Raw genomic sequence first — 18,319 nt, 5'->3', positions numbered from 1 at the left:
TTGTAAATGTAATATTGAGTTTCTAATTGATTATTATCAAGATTATTCTTCATAATAGCCATCAGCACAAAAAACAATATCGTAATAAGAAATGTTCTTTATCAAATGTTATATTTTTTAAAATATTATAAATATAATTAAAACAGTTATAAGCTAAAAGTTAAAATACCTCGTTTTTAATTGTTTATGTTTCTAACATTACTCTTAATACAGATAAATATGAGGCGGAAGCCTTCAGAATTTCTTTAAAACTTGCAAAATTCATTGCTAGAAACTTCCCTGCAGTCAATTGATGAGGAGTCGCTGTCCGAAGAATTACCAGTGGCAAATCCTTCATCACGCTCAAATCAAAGTTGTACCATGATGAGTCGTAAACGGCGTAGGCGAGTCCTTGCGATTGCAACTCCAACGTTTGTCCGGCGAAGCAGTAGAGAAAAAGTTGCACCAACAACACGACGATAAAGAGAACATGTTTCATAGGGGCGAATGTATCATGTATCGAAAGTGTAAGAATCAATTGAAAACCTGAAACACATACGATAACGGATTAAATCAATAGTAAGTTTATAAAATAATTCTTACAAAATTTTAAATCTATATAGTTTTTGTATAACTGAATCGAAACGGAAATCCTTCTTAGAGAATATAAAATTTGTGCTAACAAACTATTACTGTCCTAACCGTTTAATCAATGATACTATGTGATAAAATGATATCCAAATACGATTTATTTGAAATAAAATTTACCTTCAATACATAAGAGCATGACGCTCATTAAAAGTTGCGAGAAGATGACGAGATTGAATGCTTTGTGCAGATGATGCGCCAAATATATGAGGCGATGATGTCTCTTTATCAGGATGACGAATTTGTCGCGGGAAAAATATTCGTCGCTCATTTCAGCGAAGTCCATCCTGAGAACTTCGAATTGTCCGCACACATGCATCGTAAGATCGAAGAAGAATCCGTCGTTCCCGCATTGCGAGATACAGTTGACGAGGATCTGCAGCGCCTGCAGAACTTCAATTAAACCATAAGTGAAGGACGTATAGTTCCCGAAGACGCAGTAGGCTGCTAAGAGCAATCTCTTTTCACTCGTTTTATTATAATTCTCCACTTCCGAGATCCAAGATAAATCGAGATTGGCGAATATAAAGGACGAAAAAAGGAACACGACAGAGGCGCAGCCGAGATAAAGGAATATTACGGATCCGAATCTACCTATGCGCGAATATTTGAGCATAATATCACGCGAATGAGAATTTGTCACAAAAGTCCAATCGTAAATGATGGATTCCACCAGAATTAATTTGTGTTTCCAATTTATGCGATGCAAAAGCAATTTTGATATGCTAATCACTGACGAAGACGCCGACAGAAAAGCGTCCAGAGCATCCTCGTGGCCTCGACAATGTCGAATAACTTCCAGTGACAAGCTGATTGTCGCACTCATCTAGTTTATGAAAATAAAATACAATGTTTTGAATTTTCGCGCAAATTTTTGGTTTTTATCAAATTGAAGAATTTATAACAAAAACAATTCTTGTCAGAAATTGGAAAAATTGAGATAATAACGTATTATAGTAGTCACAGGTGGAACCTATAGTGTGATTGTACCAATTCTGATAAAAACAACTCATGCTTTGAGTTTTGGTTCTATTAAAAACTTATAAATGACAATGTTTTTTCTTCTTCTAAAAAAATGAAAAAATTGACAAGGGTTGTTTTTATTATAAACCCTTCAATTATATTGTACAAGTATGGTTGAAATAAAACTTTAGTTTAATTTATATTAGATAACTGTTAATTCGAACACAAAATTAAGTCAGATTTACATACAAATATTAAAATTTATACAAAAAAATGTAAAGCACATAAAATAAAAATATATAAACATTATAATATTTTAAAAAATATCACTTACTTCCACCATCGTCGATATAAACCATCGAATTCTCGAGAATACATTTTTTTCATCTAACACCCAGAGTCCAAGTGTACCAAGAAGATACTTATAAAGCGTTAAAATGTGTGCAGTATCAGCATTCCATTTCGTAGACAATCCCATTTTCAAACGCTCGAAAATTTACAGTCTACTTTCGTCGATTTCGTCAATCGACGATTGTTACAAAAAGTTCTCCGAGTTTCTTTCCGCTTCGCTTCCCCTCGAAAATAGTTGCAATCCTTCTTTCCTCCACGATGACCGCATCATTTAATATTCGCTTTATTGTTGACGTGATCCACGTTTGTTACTCCGCAAAACCTAAAGCAACCCCTTGCGGTAACCCCAAGTCTTGGGATTTCTTTCTGCTCTATTATTCATACCTTTGGCTCCCGCGATTTCCTTTGAAAACGAAAGTACAGCCTACTTCTACATTTGTATTTGTATAAATAATACGTTTGCGCAACGCTACATTGTCCTCGACGATACTTTAATGTTTGGAATAATAGATCCACCGGCATAAGGCTTCTATTTGTTAATAAATAAAAGATTTGCTATTTCAACAGTAGTAATCTGCCCCTTGAAATTATCATTCCAGTCGTCGAAGAAACAATTTGTACTTTCTCTAGATAGATAAGTATAAACGGAAAATAAACGACAGAAGAACATTATATATCAGGAAAGATGTAATAAAAAACCGTAGAGAAAATATCATATTAAAATGTGAAAATATTTGTAAGTATATCTTCTCACGATACAAATGCTACAAATTAAATAACAATGACGAAAATTTGTTCTGCCACATATGCATTATCATTAATAAAATATCAGCATGTTTTAAGATCTTTAAATTTTTTCCAGTATGAAAAATTGCTCTGTGAATAAAAAACGACGAATTATTATGTATAACGATGAAATATCATGTAATCTGTAAAAGATGTGATAGCGTGGAGAAAAACACATATTGCAAACGTTTATAAAAATAGTAAATATTATAAGAAAAGAAAAATAGATAAGAATAAAAATTGTGGACAAACAATGTACATATAATTTTGAAACTACATTATGTTTAATACTTGTCATGTTTTTAATGGAAAAAAGAAACACATACTAGTATGAAAGTTTTCTCTATGGACTAGTAATTGTCAATATGTGCATATTTTATGATACATTTGGATACAATTGTTAATTATTGCACTGGAATTATTGCTTGTAAATAATTAAATAAAATATCTTTGTAGAAATTGCAAATATTCTTTCTGGAACTATCTTACGGAATTAAAATATGTGTCCCAAAATAATTGTAATTAAATATATTTATGTATTTTACGCAATAGTTTTAATTTTTGTACAATTTCTCTGTAAATTTTCAGTCTTATACACACACTCACGTACGCAAGCACACGCATACGAACTGCCGATCAACATTATGACTTCAATAACGCTATTCGTAAAACTGAAATGTACGAAGCCGCCGTCCTGAGAATATACATCATTGTCTCACGATTAACGTAAAAGAATTTTCCACCGGTAAGGCGAAACGGAACGCTTGCTCTCATCATCGCGAAGTGCATGTCCTTCATCAACGCTACGGGAAATGTGAACCAGGAAGTCATGTACAACGCATGGAATATACCTTCACTTTCCCCTTGCAGGAAGTCACCACCGTATGTAAGCACCAATGATTGCAGCAACAAGTAATTCAAAACCAACAAACTCTTCGTTGCTTCTAGATAATTATTTTCGTTCAGGGAAATATTTATGCGTAAACCTAAAAAAAATTTTATTGCAGATAGAGCAAAACAACGTGAGATGTGAGTAATTAAGATAGTTAAATCGAACAAAATAGAAATATTGAGTAAAATTAATTGATATATATCGTGATATATAAATTTGTTACACTTAATTTTAGCCATACGTTACCTATGATCGCAAGCATGAGAGTAGTTACCACAAGTTGGAATAATATAAAGAAGTGGAAGCTGTCTTCCAAATTTTGATAGTTTTCCATTAGCTCGTTGTGCCTGTTAATCAACTGGGCGAATTTTTTTCGATGATTTGCTTCAGTATCCGGTTCATTCGCGAAACTTTTAAATTTGTTTTTAACTATTTCGAGTTGACTGGTGAGATACATTGTGACATTAAAGAAAAAGCTATCCACAACAGGCTGTACAACACACATCAAACCCAGTTGAAAAGTCTGCAGAGCCAGGATGATTATATACTGCGTACCAGTGACCAAGCTACTCAATGGACCAGATGGGATCAGAAACATCCAATTTATTGTAGTAGAATTAGCTACACACGATGAAAAATTTATATCGTAGAAATTGTTGTAACAATGCAATAATTTAGTATACAAACTAAATTGAAAAATTATATCCGATAACCAAAAACTTTTGTGTGGCTTTTTATATTAGATTTAATTTAAAAAACCGTATAAACTTTTTTGATTATCTGATATTTAAAAAATATGCACAAAAGTAATAGTACAATCAAATTTTACCTTCTAGTGGATCCATGAAAAATATCTGCTGCAAGTTTATAAACACAATGCCGAATATATAAACAAAAAAGCATCCGAGGCCTGCGTACAGTATCGAGAAGGTGAGTATTCTACTTCTAAACGCATATTTCCTCATGATTTTCCAAGTGTCTTTATCGTTTTTAGCCAATAACCAATCGTCCATAGCAGCATTGAGGTTTGCATGCAATCTTTTTCGACTAACAGCAATACAAATAAATTTTACGCTTCCCATTATCGAGCCCACAAGATATAGTATACTTTCCAAGTTTACGCCGGTGTTTGTTTTAGTCCAGATAAAATCCATTATTACAAAAGGTATTATTATGGCCTAAATAATAATTTCTATCTTAAAAAATAATATATATGTGCAAATTCTGTTGTTGCGTAAAATAACGGTGCGCACGTAATAAATACATTTTTCTACATAACATATAATAATATTAGGTCCTTGAATAAGTTCTCGCTGTTTCTTAAAAGATGGCGTAGCGGCACTCTGTGCATGGAATTTCGTACGGAAACGCATCAGCTAAGTAGTACTATATGTAACCTCAAATTCTAGTAGATACAGTTTACCACAGTGTCAACCACGTGTTTAATTACCTATTGCGAAAATGTCTACTTTTGTGCCAAATAAAGTGTTTTTGCGGGAAATTTTATTGCACTGCTTTATTCAAAAGAAATCTGCAGCTGAAGCACACAGAATTCTTGTTGAAACATATGGTGACAATGCTCTGTCGAATACGACATGCAGAGACTGGTTTAGGCGCTTTAAAAATAATGACTTTGACCTTGAAGATAAAGAACGTTCTGGAGCACCGACAAAGTTTGAAGACGAAGAATTGGAGGCATTGCTTGATCTAGATCCATGTCAGACGCTAGTAGAGCTCGGGAAAACATTGCAAGTAGATGCGTCAACAGTTTCAAAACGTTTAAAAGCGTTAGGAATGATCCAAAAGCAAGGACATTGGGTGCCGTATGAGTTGAAGCCGAGAGACGTTGAACGACGTTTTCTCATGTGTGAATTGCTGCTTCAACGGCATAAAAGAAAAGGTTTTCTGCACCGTATCATCACTGGAAATGAAAAGTGGATACACTACGATAATCCTAAGCGTAGAAAATCGTGGGGTAAGCCCGGCCATGCATCAACATCGTCGGCAAAGCCGAATATCCATGGTTCGAAACTTCTGCTCTGCATTTGGTGGGATCAGCAGGGCGTAATTTATTATGAGCTGCTTAAACCTAATGAAACTATCACGGGAGCTCGCTATCGACTTCAGATGATGCGTTTGAGTCGAGCTCTAAAAGAAAAGCGGCCACTATACGGGCAGAGACACGACAAAGTCATTTTGTTACATGACAATGCTCGGCCACATGTGGCAAAACCAGTCAAAACTTACCTGGAAACGCTTCAATGGGAAGTTCTACCTCACCCGCCGTATTCACCGGACATAGCCCCTTCGGATTACCACTTGTTTCGGTCGATGGCGCATGGTTTGAGCGAGCAGCGCTTCCATTCTTTCGAAGAAACCGAAAAATGGGTCGATTCATGGATTGCGTCAAAAGATGAATCGTTTTTTCGACGGGGAATTCAATTACTGCCAGAAAGATGGGAGAAAGTGGTCTCTAATGATGGACAATACTTTGAGTAAAGTTATTGTAAGCCTTATATTTTAAATTAATGTTTTTTTTTAACAAAAAAAACAGCGAGAACTTATTCAAGGTCCTAATATTTTTTAAATAATATATGATATTTCATATTTTATTTTTCTCCATATAATTATTTGTATACATACGTTTATAAACATGATGAAGATGTGTCGCATTCTCATGAATATCGTAAACTTTCCGAATGGCCATAGACCAAATATTCTTAACCATAGTCTATGAGTAGAAAAAGCATAAGCGATATCATCGTTCCAGCGTTCATCCGACATTCTATCGAATGGAAGAACTCGAATGACTGTCCATTTTCAACCACTTTGATGAGTTGTTACAGACAAAGTTTTGTCAATTTAACATCATTTTACAATCATCTTCATCAGGCATTATAGTGAGTTATCATGACTGCGCAGTAATAGAGCTTATTACATCTCATGTTTTATTAGACTGCGCAGAACACTTTTCATGCTGGTAAGATACGTGCGAAGCAAAGAGTTCGGTATACATAGTATCAGTCTTTACACTACTCTCTGCAAACTTCGATATCACAATGGGTGAATTCTTCTATCATTTCTATCACGTAAGCAGTGACAAATTTAATAAAACTCTTAATTTTATTGATTTAAATAAAATAATTATTTCTATATAAATTTATTTTGTCAAAATACCCTAGGTAGAAATTTCCCTCGATCTTCCCTGAATGTATACGGGCCCCGTATGGGAAATATTAGCTTGGAAAATCCGGACGGGTCCTGGCTTTTCGCTATAAATTTTTCACGATTTTTTCCGGGTTTTGATTAAAAAATATCTATCTGTATTTTTTCCTGGATCTAGCCGGGTTTGATCAGGGAAAAACTAGTATTTTTATTTTGAACTTTTAGATTATTCTAACGTTTGTTAAATATTTTACGGCTCAAAATAGTAATACCTTAGAGCATATCAAAGAGTTTTACGGTTTGAAATAAAAGATAAAACGGTTTAAAACGTACAAAATGTGTGATCGCATATTAACGGATTCTCGTCTACTGTTGAAGCGAAAATATCGGGCGAGGAAAAAATTAGAAACAAAAATAGTGAACATCGAAACTGAAAGTAACACGTGTAACAAAAGTGACTTAATAAAAAACAAGTATTTGCGATCTAACAGTAATAAAGATTAAAAACCGCCAATAAAATATATAAGGAGGAAATATTTATTTATTAATATTACAAGTTATTATTATTATTATTATTATTATTGTTGTTGTTGTTGTTGTTGTTATTATCGAATAATTCAGGAGAAACCTTGGATAAAATAAGGGCCCTAAATGGAATTCCAGGATAATTTCTAGGAAAAACTGTGGAAACAAGCCTGGGCCTAGATACATTTTAGATAAAGAATCCGTCCATGCCTCCCATTATACATGGGTTCAAGCTAAATTTCCCGGACAGATCCAATCTATACTCGGGGAAAAATATCCAGGTCCAGGCTTTCTCCTAGACCAGATTTCTACCTGGGACGATATAAAAATTATCTATAATATTATATTTGCAATAAATATTATGTATTATATAATTTTAATATTTTTTTATTATTTTTATTACTATTATTATTATAGAGTTGTTATATCGTTTTATAATTGTTTTAACAATTTTATGTATATCTGCATATCTCGCAATGGACACGATATCAAAGTGATTTTGACATTTTGTCATACTACGAACTTTTTATTTCTTGTTATTTACAAAGAAATATACATAGTTTAAATATAAGTGTTATATTTTAAGAAACATTAGTAATATATGTAATGTAACATCGTCTATATAATAGAATTCCTCTACTCACGTTTCTAGCATTACCCTTAATAGATAAATACGAAGCGGAAGCTTTCAGAATTTCCTTAAAACCCATGAAATTTAGAAATTTTCCCGCGATCAACTGGTGAGGAATAATTGCTCAGGATTATCAACGGTAAATCCATCATTAAGCATACATAAGAATTATACCACAATGATTCATAAATCGCATAGCTCAGCATTTGCCCGGCAAAGCAATAAAGAAAAAGTTGCATCAACAGCACAACGATGAAAGAATGTGCTTTGTGGCAGCCTAAGTGTCGTGTAATTTAAACGAAATGAGTAACTGAAAGACCTAAAAAATATAATGTGTTGAAAATGTGTAAAATATATGATGTGTTAAAAATGTGATAAGTTTTAACAATTTTTTGTAAATTTTTAATATATTTTGTACACATTTTTTAACATGATATAAAACTTTTGATTAATAAGTGCATTGTATAAAAATCTTATAACAATAAGTTTGATTTATTTAAACGGAAGTCTACCTTCGGTGCACAGAAGAAGAACGCTCATAAAGAGATGCGCTAAGATGACTAAAGTAAATGTTCTTTCTAGATAATGCGCCAAACATATAAGACGGTAATGTCTCTTCAACAAAATGTCGAGTCTGTTGCGATAGAAAAATTTATCACGAATTTCAGTGAATTCCATCCGGAGCATCTCGAATTGTCCACATAAGTCGTGAGATCGAAGAAGAATCCGTCGTTTCCGCATTGCGAGATACAATTGACGAGGATCTGCGTCTATAGAATCTCAACAAAGAAGTAAGTGGAAAAAAACGTATTCTTTCCAAACACGCAATAGGCCGCTAAAAGCAGCTTTCTTTCATACGTTTTATTGTAAATCTGGTTTCCAGGTGTTCAGGACAGATTAATATAAGCGAGCAAGACACAACCGAGGCGCAACCGAAATAACAAAATATTGAGGAGCCCAATATACCTTTGCAAACAGCAAGATATCGTGCGAGTGAGTATTCCTCACGACAGTCCAATCGTCGATGATAGATTTTACCAGAATTAATTTGTATCTCCGATTCACGCGATGCAAGAGCAATTTCGCCATACCATTTACTGACGAGCAACCTGTCATAAAAGCGTCCGTAGCATTCTCAACATAATTTTTATTATGTGTGATAAATAAAAATTAGAGAAATAAAACATAGCGTACATAAATACGTAAAAATTCAAATTATAGTAAACATTTTAATGATATTAAAAAAAGTATAATTTACTTCTATCATCGTCGATATGAACCATCGAAATCTAAAATAAGTACTTAAACATTTTCTTCGTCTAATATACAAAGTCCAATCACATCAAGAAGATTTTTATAAAATATCAAAACATTTGCGATATCGGTATTCCAATTCGTGTTTAATCCCATTTTCAGACATTTCGAAATTTCAGAATTCCGTGAATTCTTTAATTATTGTTTTATTTGCTGACCGCAGGGAATTTCCAAGTATTTTTCAAATCACTGTTTTCCGAAAACGATTATAGTTCTATAATCATCTACAATGAATACATTATTCAATATTCGATTTGTTGTAAACGCAACACCCTACGATATTTGAAGCAACTCCCCGCGGCAACCAACTCGCTAAATATTATTTCGATTCTATTATTCATATTCTTCGGCTCGCAACTTTCCTCAGGAACGTAAGTACAGCCCACTTTTGCATTTTTATTTGTACAAATAATACAGCTACGCGGTTCAGCGTTTGTCCCCGACGATACTTACTAATTTATCTGCAATAATGGACTTGCAATCCTTTGAGTATTCTATTTGTCGATAAATAAATAATCCACCTACGCACATAGTTTTATGAGGGGAAAGATTCGTACAATTTCAGATGAATACATATGAAAAAGAAGCAAAGAGGGAAAAGAAAAAAAACATAAGTATACAGAGGAGAAAAATTATATATAAAAATATATATCAATATTGCTTCAACATCTTCTCGCGATATAAATATTACACGTTGAACAATATTGACGTGTTATTTTTGCGATATATCATTACTAATAACGTATTAATGTATTTTCAGGTTCTCAAATTTTTCCGACGAGGAAAATCCAATATGAACAAAAAACAATTGAACACAGAACATTTTCTGAATTATGTATTTTCATGTTAATCAAACTGTAAAGTTGTGCGTTTTGCGGTTTATTTTATTATAACGTGGAACTGATACAAACATTCAAACTTTGATGACATGTTCTTATCCAACATTTGGCAAAATATATTATCACTATCGCGGACACATGTAAAACTATTCACGTATGCAATAATTGAAAAAATTGAAATTATTGGAAACATCGCATTGAAGATATATCAGTCGTAGTATATAATTGTGTATCAATAATTTTACACGTCTATCATCACTCTGAGAACGGAAAGATAAGAACCTGTAGCCTTCAAAATCTCTTTGAAGGAAAATAGATTCATAGGCAGGAATTTCCCAGCTGTTATCTGATGAGCTAGCTCTCCCCGAAGCATCACCATGGGCAGATCTTTCATTACCTTTACGTCGAAATTATACCATGGACTGCTGTAAGCGTTGTATGCGAGCCTTCCGGTTATAGATTCCAGTTGATCACCAGCGTAGCAGTAAAGATACAACTGCACCAGCATTGTCAGAATCAGGACAACGTGCTTTATTGCTGCGATATTGTCGTTTATCTTCAACGAAATTATCAGCTGCATACCTGAAAGGAAGTTTTAGATTAATGTAGAATAGCACACAGGACAAAATGTAACTATGGCTCGGTTTACACCGATTATTTATCAATTAGTGCTAAATTCGTATTAATTAACTTAATTCGACATTTTATCTATACTCTACTTGGTATTTTAAATCGTTTACATCATTCAGATTAAATTGTTTAGTACAAATTTATCGTTAATATATTAATTCGGAGATGGGAATTAGTTGCAACTTTCGGCTTGATTTTCTGATTGACGCCTCCTGCCCCCTCCTTGCCGCTCATATGCTAGCAACAAGTCGCCAACGCGCTAACAACGCGCGTAATTAAGGTGCACGATATTCAGCCTCAGGAATGTCCATATCACAAATGCAACAAGATAATAAATATGGGATAAATATAGATTTTCACATCACTTGTGAGGTACTATTGTTGAAGAACGCGTCAATAATAGTACCTCACAGGTGATGTGGAAATCTATTGTTCCATATTTATTATCTTGTTGCATTTGTGACATGGACATTTCTGAGGCTGAGTATCACGCATCTTAGTTGCACGGGCGTTGTTAGCGCGTTTGGTAACTCGTTGCTAGCATGCGAGCGGCAAGGAGGGAACAGTAGGCGTCAATCAGAGAATCGAGCCGAAAGTTGCAACTAATTCCCATCTCTGTATTAATTGATACGCGTACTAAACAATCGGTATGAACTATAATAATATTGCATGTCTTATCTTTGAAATAAAAGATATAGGTGATGATATGTCCTCAAATCGATACCAAATCGATACCAAAATACCATTTTTTCTTAAATATACGGAAACAATTTTCTCTCGTATTTTACCCACACAGCACACATATCCAGAAGACATCCCGAAGATATCGTATCTCTCAAAGGTATTAAGAAACGTATTACGTTGAGACATCCCGAAGATACCTTTGAGAGATACGATATCTTCGGGATGTTCCTCAAACGTCCCCCGGATATGCATGCTGTATGGATACCTGAAAAAAAATGGTATAATATGATGAAATGTAAATATATATAATTAGTTATGAAAAGATCTGATAACATGTAATATTTTATATAATCATATAAAATTACATATATTATCATATCTTTTTATAACTAATTATATATATTTACATGTGACCAATTATACCATTTTTTCTCGGGTAGTATCAAATATAGATAAATATAGAAGATATGGAGTCTTTGGAGAAATATAAAAATATTTCTTTTATTTCAGTATCATTCCAGGCAACGCGCATGTTTTAAAGACGTCTAAAAGACGCCAGAAAAAGTGATTCATTTAGACTAAGTAAAAAATTTGGATAATTTTTTATTTTGAGATATTTTGACTTTATAAATCGATATAACACAAAATAATGATAAAATCAATTTAAAAAAATTTTTGACTTAGCCCACTTTATAATCACCGGCAAATATAGAGATTACCATTACCATGTCACTGGTTGCTAAATATTTCAATACAACTTATACATTTATTAATGTTACTAGTAATACTATCAATTAAAAACAAGAACAATTGGAGCCGATTGCAATTCTTATCGCCACCCTTTTTTTGTTAAAAATTCTTGGCTTTTTAAAGAACTATAGTTCTAGGCTTTACAATCGCTTCAGTTTTAAATATTTGTCGGCAATAAATTTGACAAATTGTAACTAATAAAGTGTATGTTTCTTCTTTTTTTAACATACAACATATTTTTATATAAGTGTCATATGCATTAAATTGTATTAAAATTATTTATCAATAAATAAATTGTATAGTGTAATAAATTGTATATGTAATAATATTTTTTTTTAAACAATGATTATTTTTAATAAATAAACTTAAAAACTAGATACCTTCCAAGCAAAGCAACAGCACACTCATTAATAACTGCGCAAAAATGGCCATATTGAAAGCGTATTCGAGACTGTCAGCCAGTCTTATCAGACGGCAATGCCTGCCGATTAACATCCGTAATCTCTGCTTGCAGGCTCGCTTTTCCACCTCGATGTTGGCAAAGTCCATTTCGAGCACCTCGAATTGCCCGCATAGGTGCATCGTGAGGCCGAAGAAGAAGCCGTCGTTCCCGCAATGCGAGGTTGCGTTGACGAAGATCTGCGCAACTTGCAGCAGCAGGATGCAGCTGTGAGCGATCGTGGGCAATGTTCCGAAAACGCAATAAGTCGCCAGAAAATACGTCGATAACGCCGTGTCGTTATCATTCACTTTGGATATATTCAGCCACGGTATCAAGCTGTCAAACGGCAGAGCCATGAAGAGGAACGACACGCCGGATGCATAGCCCAGATACAATATCGTCAAAGATACCATCCTGCCGACATTCGTGTATTTCATCATGATCTCTCGCTGTTGAGTATCTCTGGATATCGACCAGTCGTCAATGAGCGAGGTGACCAAAGCGTAAGTGTGCCTCCAGGTAAGACGAACGACGAGGAGCTTGGAGAGGCTGACGACAGACGAGAGGTCCATTAGAAAAGCTTCCATCATGTCCTCGGTGCCGAGGCACTGCCGATACGCTTCCAGAGACAGGCTGATGATAGTACTGATCTAATCGTTGACGGGATCGCGTTAATTTGCGACATTCTTTTATTTCTAATTATTTATTCACAGCTAATTATTTATTCTCGCAATAATTAGCTGTGCGCAGTTACAGCTAATTACAGTTAACTTATCTCAATTATCTCAATTCTTTAAATTCTTACATATGTTTTTTTCAAAAAAAAAAAAATTACCGCAATTATCTCAATTTTTTAAATGTTTACAGATGTTATAAAAAAACTTAGAGGCATTTAAGAGACAAAGATATGTAAAAAGATTTGTAAAAAGAATAACGAGAATGGAGACATGTTTTAAACATATTGTTAACTTTATCTAATAATTTTAATTGCGTAAATAATTATTTCACCGACACTTACCTGGATCAAAACAGCTAAGAAGCACCGTACGATTGACTTGAATTCTCCTGCATTCAAAGGCCAAACTCCAATTATACTTAGAACTTTTTCATAAAAATTTATAGCGTAATAAACCTCACTGTTCCAGTCTTTTGCTTTTTTCATTATTAAGAATGTCGTTGACACTTTTTTATATATTCCTTTTATATAAGAGTTAATTAAAAATTTGAATAAATTTTTACGTACTTTGCTCTGTACTGAACAAAAATTCGTCACAGCATTCTTAATTGTCAGTTTTATCAAATTAATGTAATAAATAATATTTTTAATTAATAAATTTTATCATTGCATAAACGCACTGTTAATAGATTTGCAAATATATTAAAATGCACTGTAATATTAATAAATTCAAATATATTCAATACGTATTTGATGTCAGTTTAATTAAGAATCCGATTTATGTTTTAAATACGAACAATTATTACACAAAAATCCACTGGAATTATCGATTATCCGTTTCAGCGACGTTTGTTCGATTTTTTTCTTCCTGCGCGTTCAAATTCTGGATTCGCTATGAACAGCACGGGGTGAGTAAAGCCGTCTTGCTATCCATGTCGTCGAGGGCGAGGCGTCTTCCTTTGATCTTTTATTCACGTGAGTAATGACATTACGCCGCACGGAAACAGAATCGACAAAACGAAATCACATGTTTCCACACGATAGGTCGCTTTGTGACCAAGAACTGTCTCAGGAAGTAAACTGTCCTTTAAATTTTTTTCTTATTACAGTCTCCGCCGAAAGTACATGTGCGCGAATACGAATTTATAGTATACAATGTAACATAACGTAAACAACAACGTGTCTCTTTTATTTGTGGCAAAAATATTAAAGGACGTACGAAAATTACTAGGTTGCATTTCACAAAACCAAAAGTGGTACATTTTGTGCCATCGCAGTACGCGCAGTATCTTGTCTGTTATAAAACATTATTCTATCATTTTACTACTGTTAGCAGTTCGAGTAACTGAAACAAGAACAAGCAAGTGATATTAATGTGTATTGTTGAAGAAAAGCTCGAAACTTTTGTTACATTGCTAATTTCAAAATTTTTTAAATTAAATATTTTTTAAATCGACTAAAATCTAATATTTAATTTACAAATTTTGTATAAATTCGAGCGTGACAAGAATAACAAAAAAAAAATAAAAAAGTGTAGTCGACGATACCGTAATGAATAATATTTCAACAGTTGAATGTAACGTGAGAATTATTTATTCATTTAACATGACACGTAAGACCGAGAGATACGACGCCGTGGATTTTAAAATATCTTTGAACGTCATCATATTCATGGTTATAAATTTTCCAGCAGTCAGTTGATGAGGGATACTGGCTCGCATTAGAATAATCTGAAAATCTTTAGCTGTACTGGCAGGCAGCTCATACCAATCGCAGTCGTAAGTGGCATATGACAGCGCCGCGCTCCTCATCTCCAAGCAATCACCAGCAAACGTATAAAATGACAGCTGAATCATCATGAGTAGTAAAACGCTAGCGTTATGTATAATCATGGATAAATCGCCAAGTTGTAGCGAGACGATTAACATGAAGCCTAGAAGATATTACCGCAATATTAGACATAGAGTGTTCATTGAACCGGATTCTGCGAGATTCAATCGTATCATGAACATCACAAATTATCAAGTAAGTTTTTATAAGAAAACTAGCTTGTGATGTGCTTGCAAAGATTCATTATTTTTTATAAAATAATTAATTTTCAATTTAAAATTTTAATTTTATAACAAACACCGTCTTGCAAACGGAGTCCAATTAAGAATTAATTTCACGTAAGCTCAGAAAATTTAGAAAGAATCTCTAGTTTTAACGATTTTATTGATGCATTGGAAGAGTTTATTACCATTTATACACATAAGAGTTGTGGTAACGAATAAATATATCAAAATGTTTGTATTGAACGACTCTTCCATACAGTCAGCCAAATGTATTAGATGACAATGTCTTTGGACTGCATTGGCTATCGCGTGACGCGTCTCGTCGACTGGGGAATCGGACAGCTTGACGCCCAACGCGTCAAACTGGGAGCACAGATGCATAGCCAGGCCGAAGAAAAAACTGGTGGTACCAAAGGTTGATATGCCAGTGATAAACATTTGCACAGCTTGAACGATCATGAACGCCTGATGCGACGATGGACTTCGAAACACACAGTACTGAACACCGTGGCTTGTGCTCGCGTTGTCGATCTCGTTGCCCGCTCTTGCTCTGATCGTTGATATTGCCATGGACATGTAACCACCCACTATGATGCCCACCAAAATGAAGGTAAGCACCGTTACGCGCGTTGACATCGACGCATATTTCTTCATAAGCCAACGAACCCTTTTATCCTGCTGCGTAGTCCAGTCATCCATCATGGAAGTGACTATCTCGTGTAATTTTGTTCGATGAATACGAGGTGTGATTAATCTTGTGAGAGCCAGCGCAGCAGCAGCAGCTGGTGTCACCGAATCAAAAGATTGTTTAGCGCCATGGCAGTGAAGGTAAATTTCGGTGAAATAAATGCTCATTGGCATTACCTAGAAATTTATAATAAAAGATCATCATACATGTTGTGACAATAAGATATAAAATTTTTCAAACACATGAAAATAGTATAGATGTAATAATAAAATTTATTTGATTTTAAAAGTTGTATTAATTAACATATGCGATAATAAATTTTAAATTTAGAAAATTGATAATGTCTATATTAAAAATTGTAATAAATTTAGCGAATTAGTGGTTGCATAGCAAAACACAAAAATGTTTAGATATTTACAGATTAATATCAATATCTGAAACACTTTCAATAAATTCAATTTTTATGGAATTCAATCTCCGCAAGCTAGACATGAATATTATTTACAAATAAGTACATATTTTATACTTGTTAAGTAAGGCTTTTCCATATTTCTCTTATAATTCATTGTTTTAATAAATATACACGTGTCATGACAGAAGCATACGTACCGAGCATAGGCATCTGCGGAACGAGAAGCACAGAAGATCCATTTTTACCGCATATCGCTGTGTCAAGTTTCGTCGAATTATAATGTATTAAAAATTCGGCGCGCGTGCACCGTTTGTAAGTGGATGCGCTTGTATCCGTGTGCGATACACATGTGCGATACGCGTGATTACATAACTATTGTGCTACTACGATCAGCTGATAGAAGTAACAAGTTAAGTCACGGTTGTGAGTCTTTGATTTATGCAGAGTGGCTGTATCGGTCGGTTTCGGCCTAGATCGGGACCACTCGGGATGTAAGGGACATGGCTTTTATAGCACCGTGACCCAAAAGCGTGAAACAGTCGCGGTCGACGCGCAGGACTTTAAGGTTGGGATATACGCGCGCTGAATTTCTAGGTTTGCTGCATCTTTGACGTGAGACACAATCGTGTGTCTCATGAGACAGCTTTGCAATCGCAAGGAATGTTTCTCAAACATGCAGTACAGTCTTGGAACGATTTATATAAATATATATGCTTTTCATACCGAAAAGGTTAATTTCTTGCGTTTATCTAGCGAGCGTTTAGAGCAATTTTTTAAACTCGTAAAAGACAGCTTTTTATTTTGATGCAAGAGACTTAATAGTTTTCCTGCTTTTAACTATCGTATTAAGATTATGCACATTATTTATTATGCATATTCACATTCGACTTTGTATGTGAAATAAAATATTTTAACGATGCAGCTCTCATGTTACAATTTTTATGTTTGGAAGTTTTATTAAATAAATGTTATGTATGTAAAACTATTCAATATTTAACACTGCACATGCTATAATAAAAACTTTCAAATGCATAATAATTCTTTGCTTTCATCCGAATGTGAGATAAAACAAAACATCTGTTTAATTAAGTGATTGAACTGCAATTTGTTGCCTTCATTTTCTTTTGGACAGTAAACATAATTAGTTTGTTTCATAGACAGCATTTGACATGCATGCAAGTGCGCTCGGTAAATTATTTGTATTTGAAATTAAAACAATCAACAAAATTTTCAGCGATAAATTTTACGACGTTTTAATGCACATGTTATTCTCTTACGGTCACTTCTATTTTAAACATTTTTATCTTGCGTGTATATTTTAGTATAAAAAAAAATACGGAGTAATATTTAAATGTGATTTTACAACTCGCATAAATCAAGTTTGCTAAAATATAATATAAGAATATTTTGCCAAATTGTATTAATTAATGTATAAATCTTATTAAAATTTATAAAAAAAAGTATTTTACATTATGTTTGGCCAAAAAAAATGTGTTTGACAAAAATGTGTTAATATCATAGCAAATACTTAGCGGCACTTGCCTCGAAAAATACGGCGATAATCCATCTGAGATTTATGAAAATGTTTGTTTTCTTCACAGGCCAGATGCCAATGCAACTGAGGGCCAGTTTGTGCACCGATAATGTCACAATGTCTCTATGGAAGATCATTCCGTGTTCGAGGACTTCCGTTCTACGTATGCGAGCGCTTGATTAAAATGAGACACGTAGAAGTCTGTCTTCGTCTTTTCGAATCAAATCACCGCGTTGCATCTTTTATTTGCGTGTGACCATCCACAGCCGTACTAATTTTTTACAAGACACCGCAATGGAATAGCGATGAGATATTTTCTTGAAAAAAAAAGTTGCACGCTACGAATATGGCAGTCT

General features: G+C 33.9%; 4 protein-coding genes and 3 long non-coding RNA genes across 8 annotated transcripts in view; 3 read left to right on the top strand and 4 right to left on the bottom strand.

Annotated features, from left to right (window-relative positions):
- LOC136999592 (uncharacterized) overlaps window positions 1-3,432 on the top strand; it is a 28,071-nt gene extending 24,639 nt beyond the window's left edge. The window contains exon 3 of the long non-coding RNA XR_010889911.1: window positions 3,316-3,432. This is a non-coding gene — a long non-coding RNA (uncharacterized lncRNA). The remainder of the gene's footprint in view (window positions 1-3,315) is intronic.
- Window positions 120-2,318, bottom strand: LOC105672427 (odorant receptor 22c-like). The gene is made up of 3 exons (XM_067353944.1): window positions 1,925-2,318; window positions 748-1,453; window positions 120-525 (listed from the first exon to the last, which is right to left on the bottom strand). Exons 1-3 carry the CDS (start codon window positions 2,066-2,068, stop codon window positions 185-187), a joined length of 1,191 nt encoding a protein of 396 aa, XP_067210045.1. The 5' UTR covers window positions 2,069-2,318; the 3' UTR covers window positions 120-184.
- On the bottom strand, window positions 3,241-6,404 carry LOC105672466 (odorant receptor 13a-like). The gene is made up of 4 exons (XM_012367410.2): window positions 6,263-6,404; window positions 4,449-4,797; window positions 3,866-4,240; window positions 3,241-3,713 (listed from the first exon to the last, which is right to left on the bottom strand). The coding sequence occupies exons 1-4, from the start codon at window positions 6,401-6,403 to the stop codon at window positions 3,370-3,372; spliced, it is 1,209 nt and encodes a 402-aa protein (XP_012222833.2). The 5' UTR covers window position 6,404; the 3' UTR covers window positions 3,241-3,369.
- LOC136999588 (uncharacterized) lies at window positions 3,476-10,283 on the top strand. The gene is made up of 10 exons (XR_010889906.1): window positions 3,476-3,613; window positions 3,735-3,756; window positions 3,855-4,784; window positions 6,390-6,519; window positions 6,575-8,079; window positions 8,523-8,546; window positions 8,609-8,731; window positions 8,824-8,933; window positions 9,418-9,625; window positions 9,820-10,283. It is a non-coding gene; the product is annotated as an uncharacterized lncRNA (long non-coding RNA).
- Window positions 10,284-10,334: 51 nt separating this feature from the next.
- Window positions 10,335-13,769, bottom strand: LOC105672469 (odorant receptor 22c-like). The gene is made up of 3 exons (XM_012367413.2): window positions 13,618-13,769; window positions 12,538-13,249; window positions 10,335-10,675 (listed from the first exon to the last, which is right to left on the bottom strand). Exons 1-3 carry the CDS (start codon window positions 13,759-13,761, stop codon window positions 10,335-10,337), a joined length of 1,197 nt encoding a protein of 398 aa, XP_012222836.1. The 5' UTR covers window positions 13,762-13,769.
- Window positions 13,770-14,433: 664 nt separating this feature from the next.
- LOC136999580 (odorant receptor 24a-like) lies at window positions 14,434-18,187 on the bottom strand. Of its 2 annotated transcripts, XM_067353934.1 has the most exons (4): window positions 17,972-18,187; window positions 16,627-16,683; window positions 15,515-16,193; window positions 14,434-15,208 (listed from the first exon to the last, which is right to left on the bottom strand). In XM_067353934.1, the coding sequence occupies exons 1-4, from the start codon at window positions 18,098-18,100 to the stop codon at window positions 14,868-14,870; spliced, it is 1,206 nt and encodes a 401-aa protein (XP_067210035.1). In that variant the 5' UTR covers window positions 18,101-18,187; the 3' UTR covers window positions 14,434-14,867. The 2 variants fall into 2 exon arrangements, with proteins under 2 accessions (XP_067210035.1, XP_067210036.1); XM_067353935.1 differs by lacking the exon at window positions 16,627-16,683.
- Window positions 15,802-17,232, top strand: LOC136999590 (uncharacterized). Its single transcript, XR_010889909.1, has 3 exons — window positions 15,802-15,939; window positions 16,016-16,157; window positions 16,615-17,232. It is a non-coding gene; the product is annotated as an uncharacterized lncRNA (long non-coding RNA).
- Window positions 18,188-18,319: the final 132 nt, after the last annotated feature.

This window comes from Linepithema humile, chromosome 4 (genome assembly GCF_040581485.1).
Source record: "Linepithema humile isolate Giens D197 chromosome 4, Lhum_UNIL_v1.0, whole genome shotgun sequence".
NCBI classification, from domain to species: Eukaryota; Metazoa; Arthropoda; class Insecta; order Hymenoptera; family Formicidae; genus Linepithema; species Linepithema humile.
Note: the sequence above shows the minus strand (reverse complement) of the source record. Positions and strands in the feature narration are given on the sequence as shown.